Below are 22,569 nucleotides of genomic sequence, written 5' to 3' on the forward strand. Positions count from 1 at the left end.
GACTTCTTTTTTTTTTTTTTCGAGTACGACTTGTGCTTGGTCTGAATTGATAGTGACAGACATGCTCTCAGGCAAAGTTATGACAATAACATACAAAATAATATAATGCTTAAACAAAAAAGGCACAGTCGTTATGAATAATGCCCACTGGAACCGTATAGCGAGGCTTTTTCTTTCAAAACACTCTTTAAAATATTGTACGCTGATTCATATCAACTGACAGCTGGATGGCCAACTGGCTAAGAACTGGAACAAGACTAGAACTTTCTGTTCACATAGTACCTTCCCTCCACCCACACCTGTGAAATGCTCCCAGAATTTCATTCGAATGTAAGCTTTATTTCTGGGGTACCAATTAAAAATCAAGACCACCATGTATGATGGGGTTTTTAAAGTGTCTTTAATACTAACTTCTCATTTTGGTATTAAATTCTTATTTAAATGCTTCCTTCTCTGCAATCACCCTCTGTGTTTTTTCATCCTTCTAACTTTATTGAGGCTTTCAATGGCTAAATCAAAGATCTTTCTTGGTAAAGGTCACATTGTGCTTGAAAATATATGGGTTATTTTCAAATACCTTTTGATATTGATTTCTAACATAATTTCACAGTGACAAGAGAACAGACTCTGTATGACTTCAATACCTTTAGACCATGAAATTTTTATACCTTGTTTTATGTCCCTGGATATGTTCCAGTGTCTCCTAGTTTATAGTCTATGGGAACTTGAATAGAATTTGTAGCCTACTGTTGTGTGAAAGCTGTATAAATCTTAATTATGTTTAATTGATTCAGTGTTTTTCAGGCTTACTATATCCTTCGACCTTTCTGTATATTCATTCTATTAATTTTTGAGAGTTTGATATTGAAACTCCAACTAAAAATCTTAATTTATCTACTTAAAAAAATAACTGTAATATATAGTGGAAATGTATGTAACTCTTCTGTATTTTCCAAGTTTCCTGTAAATATGATATCATACTTTTATAATTAAAAAAAGATAAAAAGAGATCATCATGTATGGGATAACGTGAAAAGACCTATACCTATAAAATAACTAAGAGCTACGCAAAAGTGATATTTTCACTACGTATTTTAATAACCATGGTTTCAATACTATGAACACTCTGTTGTTTTTTAAGTAAATTCACTTTGTAACTATCACATCCTATGTCACTTTAAGAAAACACTTATGGAACTACTTCCTAAGTTCTTTCTTTAAAAAAACATAAAATTGGCAAATTTTCTCTGTATTGAAATGGGGTCTCATTTCCCTTTTTCCCATTTATGGGTTAGGATAAAAACACAAGTTGACTCATTTCTAACACAAAATGTTTCCCTTATCCTCTTCTTAGTAAAGGTTACCATAAATGGAATCATAGGGACAATATTATTTGATATTTACTGATCTAATTTTATGCAATTAGAATTAAAGTAATTGTTAATAAATGGAATAAATAAGTCCTAAGATATCTGTATTTATAATAAAGCTGAATTTCAAAAACAAAATATTCTAATACAATTGGACTTGCTAACTACTAACTTGTTTGTACATTCCAAACACATGCTAGAGTTCAGACAAACATATAATACTGTTTTCTTTGGTTGCAGTACATTATAAATGGTTTTATTTTACCATTTACCAAATTTCTTTTGTTGAGTTATTCAAACTAACTTCTGCCAAGAACACTAGGAATTTGGTGATAGTGCTCCTTTTTGGAGAAAAACAACCCCTTTCCTCAGAAAATGGAAAATGTTTATCTTGGCACTAAAACCTTGTATTGAGCCTTCTGGAAAGTATTTTAAATTGTTGTTTTTAACCTAGACTTTGTGACTGAAACAGGAAAAGGTTCCGTAGCTCTGCACCAAAATACATATTTATAGGCTTGATTTTCCTTCTACACCAAAAATACTAGTTTGATGGCAGCAGTTTTCAAAGTACAATATCCTAGGACCCTGACTAACATTGGGCCCTATCAGTATATTCAACGCAATTTTTTTTAACCTCAAAGACTTCTGATGACTAAGAAATGTTAAATGTTGATCAAACATGCTGTCTTAAAGTGCCATATTGGGAAGGACTGTTTCACTTAACAACCTGGGTTTGGTAGGAATTCTCACAAACAAAAAAAACTTTACTTGATATTGTACTTTCCTCCTATGCATGCCAAGAAAAGATACGTTTCTAAGTTTTTATCTTTTTTTTTAACATCTCTCCCACTAGGTATCTTCAGATTAGACAGAGGATAAAGATAAACTACATGAACTTGTAACACTGTCCTAATAATGCATCTAAATACAATTAAGGTTTTAGAAACTGATAAAATGAAAGTCATTGTTCTCAACTCCCATACCACACCCCGAAATTACCAAAATATAAGAAAGCGACTATAGGAGTTGTAAAGTATATATGAAAGTATGTTAAAAATAGTCAGTCATATGATTTCACAAATGCCCCCAGGTAGCTGCAATGATTTCTCAGCCACTAATAACCGACATAAAATACCATGCACTCCATTATGAATAAGTCCTCCCCACCTTAAAAACTTCATCCATTCTTTTTCCTTCTAATAGCCTGTCCGTCCTTTACATGAAAAATTAAAGCAACATCATCATTTTATATTTGCATATAACATTTTTATAATGTCAAAGGAAGTTAAAATTATATCACCATGCTTATCAAATATTTATTAGAATGTTCTAATAGGAAATTAGTTGTTTAAACATTCTGCTATGGTTGAACTGTCTTATTTAGGTTAAACAAAAAAGATATCTATCAAATACATCTCACTAAAATCCATAACTGTCTTTGTCAATCATTGTAAATTTTAATTTTAAAAGACTTGTACTTCCTGCTGTGATTGAATTCTGCCTAGATCATGAAAAATTAAGAAAGAAGTCTATTCAAATGAGTGTAATAAGAGTGAAACAAACAGGAATTACTGGTATTACTTCAAATGAAAGAGTGGAATCTTCCTAATCAAAAATTTTACTTCCATACTGTTTATGCAACAATGACAGACACCATATTTATTGGCATTACAATTTTGAGCCATTCTAACACTCCCCCACATTCCTGAGAGTCTCAGTGTCAATGAAAAATACAACTTTGACATCACAAACTAACTTAATGTTTTACAGACGGTGATTTGTGTGATAGGTTACCTTTGCAAAAGACTGAGATCAAGCCTTACCATCACTTTTCTCTCATTTAAATTTTAAATGTTGATTGTTTTATAAAGAGAGTGCTGAGTATTTAAAATGAGGGCCAAAAAAGCAAAATTCACTTATCAAGATCTGAGGACTATTAATTTATATATTCAGCTTTCCAAGATGAACTTATAAGCATAATCTGAAAAAAATCACATCTTCCTTCCCTCTCTTTCTCTCTTCACTAAGAAGCAGTGACTTATCTCTGACCACTCCAGAAAACAAAACAAATCAAACAAAAATTCATGTCATTTGTGGGGAATAATAATTTAGAAAACATATTAGTTATACAGATGATTTTAAACTTGCCAAGGAAGAATATTTTTTCTATTAAAGTAAATAGATAGAACATACCTGAAAAAGAACATGTACATGGCAGCTGTGATGCAGAACAAAAGGACCTATAAAAAGGAGATAATACATTACTTGCAGGAGAACACTGACATCATTTGTGTGTCTTATCAAAGCAAAATACCCACTATTAAACCTTATACCTGAAACAATGGAAAGGTGTACAAAACCAGTCATATACATATCACATTCCCTACCTTTCAAAAAGTTATATCAAGGCATAAATGAGTCTGTATATTTACACATATACAAATAAATAAAACTGCATACATTATACAATATATATGTGTGTGTGTATACACATATTTAGATATATAACAATATACATACATGTGTGCATGTATATAGATTCAGTAGAGGGTAACAGGGTTCAAAAAAGAATAGCCAATTGTTAAAATTATATCTAAGAATTCCTGAAGAAGCAAGTAACCCAAGAACAAAGACAATGGCTTTTATATCGTGAAGTCAGCAGAAAAATTATAAAGCTATTTTAACTTTAATCATAAAGCTATTATTAACTATTATATCAAGATAACCAGATTTTAAAATATAAAACACAGCCCAGTTGACAACCAATTATAATCAATAAGAAAGCCCCCTAAAAATATAATCCTCCTGTATGGGATATAGACTCCCTACTAAAAAAAAAAAAATTCCTCTAAAATCAAGCAACAGAACACACAATGAATCTGGATTAAAGAAGCTCCCTTAAAACACATCTCACTAAGCACAATACACTAAGACGTATATGAAAAGAATACCAACCCAAGTCCTGACCAAAAGCTTAGTTATGCCAAGAAAGTGGATCTCCATAAAATTGTTTTAAATCAATAAAACAGATGTTATAAAATATGTTCCAATGTCAATAACAGCGTAAATTAAACACAAAAATTAGTGTTCTCACATCACAGACAAATGACAAGTGAATAATCATCAACTATTGTTAAAAACTGATCACAAGGAACCACAAAAACACTTTTACAAAATAGTGTTCAGCTATTCCCAACACAAATTGCAGTTGACCTAAGGAAAGTGTAAAAAATTTTGCTATTACAAATCAAGCTTGATAAATTTGCCACCTTGGCTTAAGATACGCATTATAAACACAAACTGAATGACTTAGAGATATAAGCCTACCAAGCCAAAAGAGGATGGGCATCATATTTCAAAGTTATAGTAATCAAAATGGTATGGTATTGGCATAAAAAAAGAAGAGAGAATGATACAGAATAAAAGGGCCCAGAAATAAACCCATGCATACATGGTCAATTGATTTATGATAAAGAAGCCAAGAATACACAATGGGGATACAACAGTCTCTTCAATAAGTGGTATTGCAAAATAGGATAGACACATGCAAAAGAATGAAGCTGGACCACTATCTAAAATCACACACAAAATTAACTGAAAATAGATTACAGATTTGAATGTAAGGCCTGAAACATAAAACTCCCAGAAGAAAACATAGTTGGCAAGCTCCTAGACATAGGTCATGGTGATTTTTAAAAATCTGACACCAAAAGCAATAAAAGCAAAAATAAAGTGAGACAGTAAACTAAAAAGTTCTGAAAAACAAAGGTTCAGTTCAGTTCAGTCGCTCAGTTGTGTCCGACTCTTTGCAACCCTGTGAACTGCAGCACGCCAGGCCTCCCTGTCCATCACCAACTCCCAGAGTTCACCCAAACTCATGTCCATCAAGTCGGTGATGCCATCCATCCATCTCATCCTCTGTCGTCCCCTTCTCCTCCTGCCCCCAATCCCTCCCAGCATCAGAGCCTTTTCCAATGAGTCAACTCTTCACATGAGGTGGCCAAAGTACTGAGCTTCAGCTTTAGCATCATTCCTTCCAGAGAACACCCAGGGCTAATCTCCTTCAGAATGGACTGGTTGGATCTCCTTGCAGTCCAAGGGACTCTCAGGAGTCTTCTCCAACACCACAGTTCAAAAGCATCAATTCTTCGGTGCTCAGCCTTCTTCACAGTCCAACTCTCACATCCATACATGACCACAGGAAAAACCACAGCCTTGACTAGACGGACCTTTGTGGGCAAAGTAATGTCTCTGCTTTTCAATATGCTATCTAGGTTGATCATAACCTTCCTTCCAAGGAGTAAGCATCTTTTAATTTCATGGCTGCAGTCACCATCTGCAGTGACTTTGGAGCCCAAAAAAATAAAATCTGCCACTGTTTCCACTGTTTCCCCATCTATTTCCCATGAAGTGATGGGACCAGATGCCCTGATCTTTGTTTTCTGAATGTTGAGCTTTAAGCCAACTTTTTCACTCTCCACTTTCACTTTCATCAAGAGGCTTTTTAGTTCCTCTTCACTTTCTGCCATAAGGGTGGTATCATCTGCATATCTGAGGTTATTGATAATTACAAATGACATAATTGATAAAGGACTAAAGTCCAAAATATAAAAAGAACTCCTACAACTCAATATCAAAAGAACAAATAATCCAATTTTTAAATAGTCAGAAGATTAAATTTTTCCAAAGAAGACAAATAAATGGCCTACAAGTATATGAAAATATGCTCAACATTAGGCAAATACAAATCAAAACCATAATACAATATCATCTAACACTTGTTAGAATGGCTATCATCAAAAAGACTAGAAATAACAAGTGTTGATGAGGAAATTAAGAAAAGGGAATCCCTGTGTACTGTTGGCAGGAAAGCAAATTGGTGCAATCACTATGGAAAACAGCATGGAGGCACTTCAAAAAAGTAAAAATAAAACTGCCATATGGTCCAGCAATTCCACATCCGAATATTTACCCAAAGAAAATGAAAACACTAACTGGAAAAGACATACGTGAAGCACTATTTACAACAGCCAAGATATGGAAACAACTGTCCATCAATAAATGAATGGATGAGTAAACCGTGGTATACACAGACACACACGCACACACACAGGTGGGGGGATACTATTCAGCCATAAAAAAGAATGAAATCTTGCCAATTGCAACAATTGGAAGGACCACGAGGGCACCGTGCGTTAAGTGAAATAAGTAGGTCAGAGAAAGACAAATTCATATGATCTCTTTCATGTGCAATGTGAAGGAGGAGGAAGAAGGGAGAAAGAAGAAAGAAGAAGGAAGAAAGGGAGTGAGAAATTTGAGCTCACAGCTACCGAGAACAGATAGGTTACAGGATGCAGGAGAGTGGTGGGAGAAATGGGGCAGCTGCATTTTTTTTTTTTTAGTTTAAATTAATTTTTTAAAAGGATGTGTGTGTTAATCACTTAGTCATGTCTGACTCTTTGTGACCCCATGTACTTCAGCCCTCCAGACCCCTCTGTCCATGGGATACTCCAGGCAAGAATACTGGAGTGGATTGCTATCTCCTTCTCCAGGGGATCCTCCTGACCCAGGGATCAAACCCAGGTCCCCTGCACTGCAGGCAGATTCTTTACCATCTGAGCCAAAGGGAAGTCCATCCTTTTAAAAGGATGGGTGTCAATTACTACAGAACACTTTTATTAATTTCTTGTAAAGTAATATATGAAATCTTTCATTATATATACTTCCCTGGTGGCTCAAATGGTAAAGCATCTGTCTACAATGAGGGAGACCTGGGTTCAAGCCCTGGGTTGGGAAGATCCCTGGAGAAGGAAATGGCAATCCACTCCAGTACTATTGCCTGGAAAATCCCATGGACAGAGGACCCTGGTAGGCTACAGTGTATGGGGTCGCAAACAGTCGGACACGACTGAGTGACTTCACTTTCACTTTCATTATAAAGTATATCAAATCTAATAAACATGCACACACTCTTCTCTCCTATCTTCTTCTTTTCCTCTCCCAATCTCTCTTGTCTTTAAAAATACCTTATCCATGATGCATAAGGTTCATGTCACTGTTTTTGAAAATCTGACAAAGCATAAAGAATAATTTTCAGTTACTGCTTAATCAATTATAAATTCCAAGTGAGTTTGTTTACTGGCAATAATTTCCTAGCCAATGATCCAGATCAAGAAACTCAATTTTTATTTCCCTTTCCTTGAATCCCCTTGGGGCAATGCCAATCTTCCCAAATGCTCAGTATTTCATTCTTTCCCTGCACAAGTCATTATCCCCCTCACAAACTTCATTCACAAACCACGCTGGAAGTCCTTCCTAAGTTCTCTATCTTCTCCAAAGAAAATTTCCAAAAGTCTCCCTCAAAATGTTTATATGCTCCATCCTCATATGCTTAGACCTATCTGTGCTCACATGAAACTAACAATTATCTTCATGAATAATACATTTGAAACTGGGAAAGAATATAATGTTTAAGAACTCAAGCTCTGGAATAAGGCAAATAAAGGTTTGAATCTAGTTCTGTGTGACTTTTGACGCTTTCTAATGAGGTGGAAGAACTTAGAGCCTATTACACAGAGTGAAGTAAGTCAGAAAGAGGAAGAGAAAGATCATATATTAATGTATATATATGGAATCTAGATGGCAAGAATACACAGAAGAACTGTACAAAAAAGATCTTCATGGCCCAGATAATCACGATGGTGTGATCACTGACCTAGAGCCAGACATCTTGGAATGTGAAGTCAAGTGGGCCTTAGAAAGCATCACTACGAACAAAGCTAGTGGAGGTGATGGAATTCCAGTTGAGCTATTCCAAATCCTGAAAGATGATGCTGTGAAAGTGCTGCACTCAATATGCCAGCAAATTTGGAAAACTCAGCAGTGGCCACAGGACTGGAAAAGGTCAGTTTTCATTCCAATCCCAGAGAAAGGCAATGCCAAAGAATGCTCAAACTACTGCACAATTGCACTCATCTCACACACTAGTAAAGTAATGCTCAAAATTCTCCAAGCCAGGCTTCAGCAATATGTGAACCGTGAACTTCCTGATGTTCAAGCTGGTTTTAGAAAAGGCAGAGGAACCAGAGGTCAAATTGCCAATATCCGCTGGATCATGGAAAAAGCAAGAGAGTTCCAGAAAAACATCTATTTCTGCTTGATTGACTATGCCAAAGCCTTTGACTGTGTGGATCACAATAAACTGGGGAAAATTCTGAAAGAGATGGGAATACCAAAACACCTGATCCGCCTCTTGAGAAATTTGTATGCAGGTCAGGAAGCAACAGTTAGAACTGGACATGGAACAACAGACTGGTTCCAAATAGGAAAAGGAGTTCGTCAAGGCTGTATATTGTCACCCTGCTTATTTAACTTCTATGCAGAGTACATCATGAGAAACGCTGGACTGGAAGAAAACAAGCTGGAATCAAGATTGCCGGGAGAAATATCACTAACCTTAGATATGCAGATGACACCACCCTTATGGCAGAAAGTGAAGAGGAACTAAAAAGCCTCTTGATGAAAGTGAAAGTGGAGAGTGAAAAAGTTGGCTTAAAGCTCAACATTCAGAAAACGAAGATCATGGCATCCAGTCCCATCACTTCATGGGAAATAGATGGGGAAACAGTGGCTGACCTTATTTTTCTAGGCTCCAAAATCACTGCAGATGGTGACTGCAGCCATGAAATTAAAAGACGCTTACTCCTTGGAAGGAAAGTTATGACCAACCTAGACAGCATATTCAAAAGCAGAGACATTACTTTGCCAACAAAGGTTCGTCTAGTCAAGGCTATGGTTTTCCCTGTGGTCATGCATGGATTTGAGAGTTGGACTGTGAAGAAGGGAGCGGTGAAGAATTGATGCTTTTGAACTGTGGTGTTGGAGAAGACTCTTGAGGGTTCCTTGAACTGCAAGGAGATCCAACCAGTCCATTCTGAAGGAGATCAGTCCTGGGATTTCTTTGGAAGGAATGATACTAAAGCTGAAACTCCAGTACTTCGGCCACCTCATGTGAAGAGTTGACTCATTGGAAAAGACTCTGATGCTGGGAGGGATTGGGGGCAGGAGAAGAAGGGGTCAACAGAGGATGAGATGGCTGGATGGCATCACGGATTCGATGGACGTGAGTCTGGGTGAGCTCCGAGAGTTGGTGATGGACAGGGAGGCCTGGCGTGCTGTGATTCATGGGATCGCAAAGAGTAGGACATGACTGAGCGACTGATCTGATCTGATGGAATCTAGAAAGATAGTACTGATGTCCTACTTGCAAGGTAGCAAAGGAGATGCAGACATGATGTGTTTTTTTATGATTTCCCCTAAAATCTTAGATCCCTTATTTGTAAAGTGAGTATATCACCTCACTTTGAATTGTTGGGAAGATTAAATGAGACAATACTTGCAGTGTCAGGGATTTAGCAGATTATTTTTATTTTGTTCTGTAATTCATGAAAGTGATGTAGATATAGAAACCTCATCCAGAGACAGAGAAACCTGGAAAGGATTTTAAAACCTTTGTTTAAAAGCAAGTAGACTGACTTTATGAAATCTTCTCAAATCACCAATATTTGAAGTTCACTTTTTTTTTTAATAGTTTTAAGACATGAAAATCTGTGCAAGCAGTAGGAAACATGTAAGGGATATTATTAAAGTACAAGTGATCAACTCATTCGAGAAATATTCACACATACCATGCGCCAGGCACTATTGTAGAACTTAAAACAGTATACAAAATGGACAAAGGCCTTGCCCTTGTGGGACTTATCTCCTGGTAAGGCTTAGAGAAGATATCAAATTAGTATGTCAGACAGTAATGAATTTTGAAGTAAAACAAAGTACAATAAGGAGATAAAGGGGTGGTTTTACACAAAGTGGTCAAGGAAGCAAAGACGTGTTAGTAGAGACTCTGAGGAGATGAGGAATAAACAAGGGGACTCTATCAAGACAACCAATGGAAAATATTTTTGAATTGTATTGGGAAAGATGGTCAGTATTATGTTAAAGATGTTAAAGAAAGGACTTCACTTTTAGCAACATACACTTTTCAAAGTTTTTTTTTTAATTAATTGTGCTAAATCTGTTAAACACTAACTTCAACAGACTGCTTTTCCAAATAAATGCAAATTGTAGTTGAATGAAGAATATAGTCTCTGTTTCGAATTATACCTGTGGCGGATTCATTTTGATATTTGGCAAAACTAATATAATTATGTAAAGTTTAAAAATAAAATAAAATTAAAAAAAATAATAATAATAATAAAAGATTTTAGAGGTAAATGGTACTTCAGGTAATGTATTTTTTTCATAGTAGGAAACACAGATCCTTAAAAACCCAGTGATACATCCATATCTACCCTGTTGGTTATATCTTGCATTTCCTCTATTAAACAAATATTGGTCAAGTGTTACTGTTTCCATTCTATACAGGAGATATTTCAAAATGATTCTAACCCTCAAACATCTTATAGAATACTGCTTCATAGTTTGTTTAATTCTGCAGCTACTTTTCACATGTGTGGCTATTTAAAAAATTTTTATAGATATATTAAGGTATAACTGACATTTAATGTGTACAAATTTGTAATTTCTGACAAAAGTACACAGCTGTAAAATCAGAATTAAGATAATGAATATATCCATCACACCCAAAATGTTTTTAATAGCATTCCTTCATTGTCTCTGCAGTAAGACTCTGTATGATGTCACCTTTCTCACTCCCAACACTGGCAGTTTGTATCTTCTTGTCTTTATTAGTCTACGAATTTATTAACTGTATTGACTTTTATCAAAAAAAGCTTTTGCAAGCTTTTGCTTTCAATTTTCTTTTTCCATTTTCTATCTTGTTTACTTAAATTTAATTTTTATTAATTCCTTTTTGTTTGGTTTGATTTTGTTTTCTTAGTTTCTTAAAGTTAGAAATTTAGGCCATTGGTTTAAGTTTTTGTTTGTTCTTTTCCTATATAGATGTACAATGATATAAATTTCCTCCTAATATCTGATGTACAACTATCCTAATTTTAATATGCTAGAGTCCATTTTTGTTCCATTCAAAATACTTTCTAATGTTTGCTTTTGCTCCCTTTTATGATCCATGGCTTAATTCAGTTCAGCTCAGCTCAGTTGCTCAGTCATGTCCAACTCTTTGCAACCCCATGGACTGCAGCACACCAGGCCTCCCTGTCCATCACCAATTCCTGGAGTTTACTCAAACTCATGTCCATGACTTCATTATAAGTATGTTGTTTGATTTCCAAATACTTGGGGATTTTCAGCTATCTTTTTGTTGTCACTGACTTATTTATTCTATTAGGATCAGAAAATACTTCATTGGACTTGATTATTCCTAGATTTATCAAAACTTATTTGATATCCCAGAATATGTTTTATATGTTTGGTAAATAACCTGTGTGCCTTTTAAAAGAATGTGAATTCAACTGTTGCCGGGCGAGAGTCAACCTGCTTAACAGTGTTGTTCCAGTCTTATAAATCTTTATTGATTTATCTGTCTACTTGTTCAACAATTATTGAGACAAAGTATCAAAATATCCTGCTGTAATTATGCAGGTGTCTCCATAATCTCTCCTCACAGTTCTATCAGTTTTTCCTCGGACTATTCTGAAGCTCATGGCATCCAGTCCCATCATTTCATGGGAAATAGATGGGGAAACAGTGGAAACAGTGTCAGACTTTATTTTTCTGGGCTCCAAAATCACTGCAGATGGTGACTGCAGCCATGAAATTAAAAGACGCTTACTCCTTGGAAGGAAAGTTATGACCAACCTAGATAGCATATTCAAAAGCAGAGACATTACTTTGCCAACAAAGGTCCGTCTAGTCAAGGCTATGGTTTTTCCTGTGGTCATGTATGGATGTGAGAGTTGGACTGTGAAGAAGGCTGAGCGCTGAAGAATTGATGCTTTTGAACTGTGGTGTTGGAGAAGACTCTTGAGGGTTCCTTGGACTGCAAGGAGATCCAACCAGTCCATTCTAAAGGAGATCAGCCCTGGGTGTTCTTTGGAAGGAATGATGCTAAAGCTGAAACTCCAGTACTTTGGCCACTTCATGCGAAGAGTTGACTCATTGGAAAAGACTCTGATGCTGGGAGGGATTGGGGGCAGGAGGAGAAGGGGACGACAGAGGATGAGATGGCTGGATGGCATCACTGACTCGATGGACGTGAGTCTGAGTGAACTCCGGGAGTTGGTGATGGACAGGGAGGCCTGGCGTGCTGCGATTCATGGGGTCGCAAAGAGTCAGACACGACTGAGCAACTGATCTGATCTGATCTGATTCTGAAGCTCTGCTCTCAGGGACAAGACATTTAGAATTATGCCTACTTTACCATGATGAAATTACCTTATCTCTGGCATTCTTTGCTTTGAAATCTATTTCATCTGACAGTAATTCCAGCTTTCTTTTGGTTACTGTTAGTTTTCCACTTTTTTAATTGATTTGGTCTTGATATTCAATGCCTAGAGGCATCATATTGCTGTTTCTTGCTTTTTTATCCTGTCTGAAACCTCCACCTGTTCATTTGGCATATTTAGATTATTTACATTTAAGACGATTATTGGTAAGTTCAGAACTAAATCTGTCCTCTTGCTATTTTTTCTAGAGTTTCTTTTTCATAATTTTATTTATTTATTTTCAGCCGTGCCAGGTCCTGGTGACTGCGGGTGCCGTTCTCCATGCGGCACACAGGGGCCACTCTCCAGCTGCCGTGTGCCGGCCTCTCTTGTGCAGCACAGGCTCTAGGCGCCCAGGCTTCAGTAGCTGCAGCTCGTGGGCCCACAGCTGCGGCTTCCAGGCTCTAGAGCACAGGCTCAGTTGCTCTGCAGGAGGTGGGATCCTCCCAGACCAGGGATTGAACCTGGGTCTCATGTCTTGGCAGTAAGATTCTTTACCAGTGAGCTAGCAGAAAAGCCCTCAATAGTTCCTTATTTGTTTCTTTTTTCTTCCTCTGCTTTTTTTGAATCAATTCAGTTTTTTTAAAAGACTCCATCTTCCCTCCACTGTTGGCTTGTTTGTTTGTTTAAAGGATTTATAGTAAACATCTTTAAATTGATACAGTCTCCATTCAAGTGATATTATAGCACTTAACATATAAAGTGGAATCCCTCAATAATATACTTCTGTTTCTCCCTGTCCCTAACACGTGTGCTATTACTGTCATCCATTATAGTTCTATATGTTTTATAGAAAATATATTTGAAATATTTTTCTTAAAAATGTATGTCTAAAAAAGTTTTGACCCTTGTTTTTAAAGTTATTTTTTCTGGGTATCAATTTCTAAGTTGATGGATCATTTTATTTCAGTAGTTGGCTCAATGAGTACTGCTTCAGTGTCTTCTTAGAATTTGATTATGAGGTGTCTTAGAGTAGTCTTTTTCATGCTTCTTTTACTAGGGCTTCATTACATTTCTTCGATCTGTGGATTTATAGTTTACATCAACTCTGAAAATTTTTAACCATAATTACATGAAATATATTTTCTCCCTCTCCCTTTCCTCTTTGGGAACTCCAATTCTTATACAGTAGGTCACCTAAAGTTGTTCCACAACTCAGTAATTTTCTCTTTATTTTGTAAAAAAAAAAACAAAAAACCTTTATTCTCCATGATTCATTATGGATCATTTCTATTCTTATGTCTTCAAGTTCATTAATATTTTCTTCTGTAATTTATAATATATTATTAAGGTCACACAGTAAATTTTACACATGTAATTATTATATCATAATTAGAAATGTGATTTGATTTTTCCCCCATTTTCCATGTCTCTAACTCCTGTGAAACTACAGAATTCACTTATAACAATGCTTTCTAATGTCATTGCCCGCCAACTAACAGCTTTTGTCAGTTTTCACTCAGTATTAATTGATTGATTATGTCCTCATTACAGGTCAACTTTTTTGTTTCTTACTGCATGCCTGGTAATGATTGGATAGCACACATTCTGAATTTTACCTTGGTGGCTGTTGGATATTTTTGTATGTCCATAAATCTTCTTGGGCTTTGTTCTTGGTCACAGTTATTTGGAAACAGTCAAATCCTTTAGTGACTTGCTTTTAAGATATTTTAGGAGGGCGTGGGGTAGTGCTCAACTTAGGACTAATTATTCCCCATGGCTGAGATAAGACCCTTATGTGTACTCTACCCAGTGCCACATGAATCTTGAGATTTTCCAGGCTGGCTGATAGGAACGGACACTATTTCTACTGCTATTTGAATGCCAAGCACTCAATTAAGCACTTCTAATCTTTTCAGGTCATTCTTTGACCTGGGTATCTTCCTCATGTACATGCCCTAATCAGTAACGAGCTGAATATCTTCCTCTCTCATCTTCAGTGGACTCCATCCAGCAGTGGATCCCATAACGGACAAGCAGTTACAGACATAGCCATAATTGCAAAAAGTTCTGTTAGACCTGCCTGGCTAATAAATGACATTTCCACTGTGCATCGTGGTAATGCTTCACTTAACATATTCTAACTTTGCCTGTAAAGTATGCATCTGCACACATCTATTTTTATACCTTACATTGTTATGTCTAAATTGACACACAAAATAATATCACAGTTTACTCATTTGTGGAAACAATACAATATTAATTATCACACAGATTGTAAGCATTGACTGAGATAACATACATAAAGCCTAATAGAATGACCAGTACATCAAAGATGCTCAAAGAATGGTAACTACTGACAAGAAATAATTTCTCTATAATTCCCTTCCATTTCACAATAATTGTACAATATATGTAAACAGGATAAGTGCTTTTGAAATTGCTATTATCACTTTGATTTATTTAATTCAAAAAAATAATTAAGGGCCTAATACAACATGCTGCTGCTGCTGCTAAGTTGCTTCAGTCATGTCCGACTCTGTGTAACCCCTGAGACGGCAGCCCACCAGGCTCCTCTGTCCCCAGGATTCTCCAGGCAAGAATACTGGAGTGGGTTGCCATTTCTTTCTCCAATGCATGAAAGTGAAAAGTGAAAGTGAAGCGCTCAGTCGTGTCCAACTCTTAGCGACCCCAGGGACTGGAGCCTATCAGGCTCCTCCGTCCATGGGATTTTCCAGGCAAGAGTATTGGAGTGGGGTGCCATTGCCTTCACAACATGAATGAACCTCAGAAAAACTATTTAAGTGAAGGAAGCCAGTTACAAAAGACCACATGTTGTATGACACCATTTATCTGAAATTTCATAATAGACAAATGTCCATACAGCAAGTAGAGTGAGGGCTGACAGGGAGTTTGCCCATGGTATACTGTTTCTTCAAGGGTCGATGAAAATATTCCAAAATTAGACCATATGGAGACGTACACAGCTCTGTAAACATACTAAAAACCCATGGAATTGACACTTTCATAGCATGTAATATATCTCAAAAACACTTAAAACTTTAAAAAAATTGATACATGTACTTGAAAGAAACAAAAACTCAAACTGAATGAAAAAAATACAATGAACAGAAAGTTCCCTTATATTCTAGAGCTCTGGTATTCTGTCTGTATAGAATTGTGTAGGTGTGTCTGTGTATGTGTGTGTACATTTGTGCAAAGATACATGCCAAATAAAGACACTCTTTTATACTTCTTAATTTTACACACATATACACAGAGGAATGCTAAGGTTTATTTAAACAGTCTGTGAATAAATAAGAGTGGAGGCAATATGTACTGAATACCAAGGTAAACATTGTAAACTTGCATGCATATCTCTGGAGGTAAATCCTTAGAACTGAATTCACTGTATCAAAGACAGGTGCATTTTTAATTCTGATATACTCTCATATCAATGGTATATCAAAGTAGCCATACCCTGACATGAACAATTTCCCTAGAGCCACAAAACTGCGTTTCATCCTCACAATGTGATGGATGAAAGAAACAATATATTATAGTTGCATTCTTCTTATGAATGAAATTGAGCCTCATGGGTTTATACATCTTTTTGTTTTTTGATCAGTTGATTTAACTACTTTTTCATACCCTTTGCCTATTTTTCGACTGTGGATCTTTTAGAAACTATTTTTTGAAACTGAATATACCTATGTGAAAGCATAGAATTAATTTCATTATTTTCTATTTGCACCAAGAATAGAGGTGGTTAAATAAAATAAAACACTGTGTATTGGAAATTTCATTATGTACTAAACCAATAGAATATTTAAGTCAAGTGCACAAATAACATGAAAGTAAAGTTCATTCAACTGAAAAATAGTTTTCTCTCGAATAACTTTTCAGGAAGTGATAGATTTACAATACATGGCTTCCTGTTAGAGAGCTTACAAAACTTGCAGGGAAAAACTGTACTATGGCTGTCTTCACTATGTCATGTAGGATTATACGAAAACTATCCCTCTCGATGCTCTAACAAAGAAACAATACCATGATATGTGAATACTTTATAAACCTAAAAATAACCAGAAATACACAAAATGTGACTATGACCTGGTAAAGAAGGCTGGTTTTACCATTTAAGCCTCAAAATGGTTAAAACACATATCCTGAAGTCATTTAAAGTCTACTAGCGACCTAAACAGATGGTGCATTTAACTACTTCCTCCCACAGAAATCTTCTGCTTTTCTTTAATATCCTCAATTAAATGTTCCTTAGCCCTGCTCATTGACTTTGCCCACTCCTGCCTGAATGTGTCCAAAGATGCTCCTTGTTGCCTGGCCTTCACTATTCGCATCAAGCCTGTTTCCTCCCCGTATTCACTGAGCCCCTTTCCTTCCATTACACAAACAAATACTGATGAAACTTCATCTCTGCTTTCTGGAAAAGAGCAATAAATTTCTCCTTGTCTCATGTGTACTTCATTCATATTTTAGCCATGCATCCACCCTCCCTCCCATTCAAGAAAAAAAAAATGATCTGCTATTTATGCGTTACTAACATTTCGTGCCTGAGCAAATCAAAAGGAGAAAGATACAGAGACGGTCTGAGAAGCTCTAGACTATCAGGAGACCTCATGATCGTCGAGAGAAACAGGACAGACAAGGAGCCACTAGTGGTCACCTTTGCCTCTATATTTACTACGGTGCTTGCTGTACTGCCAGGGCATTAGGGCAACAGAACCACACAGTATTGATTCTTGTTGTCGAAGTCAGTCTAGTGGAAATGTCAGCACATGAACAAATCAGCCCAGTACAACATGCTAAGACAGGATATTTACATTTTACCCTACAGGAGGTGCTCACCAAAACATTTAATTATATTATTATTTTAATTATTCAATATATATTTAGACAAAGCCTTTTTGGTTGTCTGTATACCTTCACGTCTCCAACACGTAAAGGTTTTAAGTTACTCAAAACACAAAGTGCCCAAAAGCAATTGTTATTCTGTGTAATTCCATTCAAGGACAGACTCTTGATATTCCATATAAGGCTTCTGATAATAAATTTAATTTCTATGTATAGTAGCCATCTTTCAAAACACTAAATACTACTCCCATTCATATACTTTGTTAAAGTGGAACTTAAGACTCTATAAGCATTTTCAATTTTCCTAAAAGCACAGACCATTACATAGTCTCTTGGGGAAGCCATTCTTATAAGATCAATGAGTTTTATCACACTTTGCAATGTACATATTTTGCTTTGAACACACAACAGATCATTATCATGGTATTAATATGCTTTTTAAAATGCATTGTCTTAAGTAGTGGGATTGTTAAATAGCTATGTATTACTTTATAATTTTTAAAAGTCCTTATATAATTTGAATCACATAATATATAGTACATCTTTATAATCTGTCCCTTTGTTTTGGAGTAGCAGTTTTGCTTGCTGATTTCTTTCTTTCTTTTTTTTTTTTTTTTTTTAAGTTTCCTTTCCTTGACAGAACAAATACAGGAAAAGTACAAAACACCTTGGGGCCTTTAGGGCCACAAATACCAGACTACTAGTAAGAAAGAAGTCTGGGGTCTCCAGATTAAGAGTATAAACTTCATCAAATCACTTCCATTCTTTAAGCCTTAATTTTTCATCTTTAAGAAACAGGGCACTCAAAGCCGGTGCACTGGGACAACCCTGAAGGACGGGATGGAAGGGAGGTGGGAGGGGGTTCAGGATGGGGGACACATGTACACCCAGGCTGATTCACGTCAATGCATGGCAAAAGTAATTAGCCTTCAATTAAAATAAATTAATTTTTTTTTAAAAGAGACATTAGATTAATCTCTTGGATCACAACTCCAAAATTCTATGATTCCACGAGTCAACTTTTTTCAGTGCACAACAAAATTATTTCAAAGCAAACTGTCACCAATATATGATGAGCCAAACCTCTGAATATATGCATATACTGAGCAAAAAAGACCATTTTCTCTGACTGAACTGAGGGTGGGAAATCACACTAGGTATGCCAGCTCTGCCCAGGCTCCTCCTTGCACTGCTCACCTTTCTTGATTTATACCTTCAAGGTCAGCAAACACAGTCTGGCAACATGTTAACCTTGACATTTTCCAGTTGTGGAAACAGTGATGTTAGATAGAGGCAAGGAAGTACGGACTGTATGATGTGCTGTCCTTTTATGGTAAATAGGTAAGCTGTATTTTGTCTTTCGTAAAAGTGAAACAATTTACAGAATCTAACTATAGAACCAACTATAGAATATTTCCATATGAAGTAACTAATACAACCTGAACATTATAATCCTTATTACAACACAATTCTAATTTGGCTGGCAAATTAAAAAAAAAAAAAGCTTTAAATTACAACTTACTATTTAAAGGATTACAGATAAAGGTTTAGACATTAAAAAAAAAAGACTTTAAAAGAAAATTGAATGGTCAAGTGAAAACCACCATGTGAATTCACTCTGTAAACAAAATACTTATTGAAAGCATATTCTCTAAATTGGTACTACAAAAATCAATTCAACATCATCATCAAACACCCACAGCACTTTGTTTATATCCCTATTATTATCATATAAAGGAAATGCAGTTACTGAGAGCAAAGGTTTTCTAATGACATATTTAAAAGCTTAAAAACTATCAAGATATTCAGCTGCTTCTTTTCTTTCCCATACCCATTTCTCTATTTTACTGTCAATTAGTTGGTTTTTAAAAGTCATTAAAACGGCAAATCAAAGCAAACAAGAAAGGAAATGTGAAAAGGAAGCATAAGAGCCAAAAAGAAACCATAAGAATGTTTACAGTTAAAGGTAAGTTATAAAAATAAATAAAAAAGAATCAGAGAACAGAGAGAGAGGAAAGTGGAAGAGTAAATCAGACAAGGAACTGCTGACTAGCAACGCCAGGCACCATGCATTTTTTAAAATATTACCTCTAATCTTAATGATAGCTCTTCAAGGTAGGTGCTTGGTTTTCTGTTGTTGTTTTTGGAGGGTAGGAATTGCAGGATGATTGCTTTACAACACTGCATTGGTTTCTGCCTTACAACATGAGTCAGCCATTAAGTCTCATACGTCCCCCTCTTCCTGAACCTCCCTCCTCATCCCCCCACTCCACCTCACCCCTCTAGGTTGTCAGAGCACCAGAGCACCAGGCTGAGCTCCAAAGTAGGTTTTTAATCATTCCCATTTTAGAGATGAGGCAACTGGACTTGGAAAGTACGCTATTCACTTAAAATCACAAAATATTTAAGTGGCTGAACTAAGACTCAGAGCTAGGACTGTCTGATTTCAGATTCAAGGCTTTTTATTATATCCGTCTGCCTCTAGAAAAACTTTATTAATGGTAATCAGGTAGCTACTCTGCTTCCAAGGTAGGGATAATCCTTATAATGCTTCCTATATGTAATATATATACACATACTTTTTAATAAGTATCTGTCCTTTAAGAAGGGCGTGGTGGTGAGGGGAAACCTTTCAGAGTTCAGCATAATAAAAATAATAGTGTAAAACTAACATCAATTACTGATGTTACTGAATGCTCCCTATATGTCACATGCTGTGACATGACATGCTGTGCTTGACATACATCACTTTATATAATCCTCAAAATAGCCTTGTAATGTAGGGGTTATTATCCCCACTTCAGATAAGAGCCTTAGAGACACAGACAACACTGGGATTAAGCCAGATTTGGCAACCAGGTGTGATTGCATGGTCATGGATTTCTCTCAAAAACTTTAAAAAGTCCCATTAGAGAATTACAGCTTTTATAAATTTCATTCAGCTTAATTATAATAAAACACTCAGCTAATATAGTCTTTGAAGCGCAAATCAAAACTACAATGAGGTATCACCTCACATAAATCATTTAAAAGTCTACAAATAACAAATGCCAGAGAAGGTGTGGAGGAAAAGGAATTCCTATGGTGTTGAGTGTTGGTGGAAATGTAAACGGGTGCAGCGACCATGGAGAATAAGCATGGGGGTTCCTTAAAGGACTGAAAACAGAGATGCCATATGATCTGGCAATCCCACTCCTGGGAATATATATCCAGAGAACACTATGATTTGAAAAATTACATGTACCCCAATGTTCACTGCAGCACTATTTACAAAAGCCAGGACATGGAAGAAAACTAAACGTCCATCAACAGAGGAATGGGTAAACATGTGGTTGACACACGCGTGCACACACATACACACACACACACACAGGAACATTACTCAGCCACTGCTGCTGCTACTAAGTCGCTTCAGTTGTGTCTGACTCTGTGCGACCCCATGGACTGCAGCCCACCAGGCTCCTCCATCCATGGGATTTTCCAGGCAAGAATACTGGAGTGGTGTGCCATTGCCTTCTCCGACTCAGCCATTAAAAAGAATGAAATAATGCCACTTGTAGCAACATGGATGGACCTAGAGACTGCCATACTGAGTGAAGTCAATAAGTAAGTTAAACAGAGAAGGAGAAATATCACGTGACACCCCTTATATGTGGAATCTAAAAAGAAATCATACAAATGAATTTACAAAACAGAAAGAGACTCACAGACTTAGAGAAGGAACTTGTGGTTGCAGCTGGGGGAAGGACGGAGGGCAGGGATAGTTAGGGACTTTGGGATGAACATATTCATACTGCTATATTTAAAATGGATAATCAACAAGGATCTACAGAAAAACTCTGCTGAATGTTACATGGCAGCCTGGATGGGTGGGAGTTGGGGCAGAATGGATACATGTATATGTATGGCAGACTCCCTTACCTGCTCACCAGAAACTATCACAACATGGTTAATCACCTATACCCCAATACAAAATAAAAAGCTCTTTTAAAGAAGATGTGGTGTGTATATACATGGCTGAGTACTACTCAGCCATAAAAAGGAAATAACACCATTTGCAGCAGCATGGATGGACCCAGAGATTAACATACTACATGAAGTCAGAAAGAGAAAGACAAATATATGATATCACTATATGTGGAATCTAAATATGATACAAATAAACCTACTTACAAAACAGAAACACATTCACATACACAGAAAACAAATTTAGGGCTATTACTGGAGAAAGGAGGTGGACTAGGGATAAATTAGGAGTTTAGGATTAGCAGATACAAACTACTATATTTAAATTACTAAAGCTAATCAATGAGTATAGTAAAGTTTCAGGATATAAAATCAACACGCAGAAATCCCTTGCATTCCTATACACTAACAATGAGAAAATAGAAAGAGAAATTAAGGAAACAATTCCATTCACCATAGCAACGAAAAGAATAAAATATTTAGGAATATATCTACCTAAAGAAACTAAAGACCTATATATAGAAAACTATAAAACACTGGTGAAAGAAATCAAAGAGGACCCTAATAGATGGAGAAATATACCATGGTCATGGATCAGAATAATCAATATAGTGAAAATGAGTATACTACCCAAAGCAATCTATAGATTCAATGCAATCCCTATCAAGCTACCAACAGTATTCTTCACAGAGCTAGAACAAATAATTTCACAATTTGTTTTGAAATACAAAAAACCACGAATAGCCAAAGCAATCTTGAGAAAGAAGAATGGAACTAGAGGAATCAACCTGCCTGACTTCAGATTCTACTACAAAGCCACAGTCATCAAGACAGTATGGTACTGGCACAAAGACAGAAATATAAATCAATGGAACAAAATAGAAAGCCCAGAGATAAACCCACACACCTATGAACACCTTATCTTTGACAAAGGAGGCAAGAATATACAATGGATTAAAGACAATCTCTTTAACAAGTGGTGCTGGGAAAACTGGTCAACCACTTGTAAAAGAATGAAA

At 36.2% G+C, this 22,569-nt stretch overlaps 1 protein-coding gene across 2 annotated transcripts in view; it reads right to left on the reverse strand.

Annotated features, from left to right (window-relative positions):
- TMEM135 (transmembrane protein 135) overlaps nucleotides 1-22,569 on the reverse strand; it is a 327,021-nt gene that overhangs the window by 69,705 nt on the left and 234,747 nt on the right. For both annotated transcript variants that reach the window (XM_070782658.1, XM_070782657.1), the window contains one exon: nucleotides 3,564-3,610. In XM_070782658.1, coding sequence (XP_070638759.1) covers nucleotides 3,564-3,610 — 47 coding nt within the window. The remainder of the gene's footprint in view (nucleotides 1-3,563; nucleotides 3,611-22,569) is intronic.

The sequence above is a fragment of the Bos indicus genome, chromosome 29 (assembly GCF_029378745.1).
Source record: "Bos indicus isolate NIAB-ARS_2022 breed Sahiwal x Tharparkar chromosome 29, NIAB-ARS_B.indTharparkar_mat_pri_1.0, whole genome shotgun sequence".
NCBI lineage: Eukaryota > Metazoa > Chordata > Mammalia > Artiodactyla > Bovidae > Bos > Bos indicus.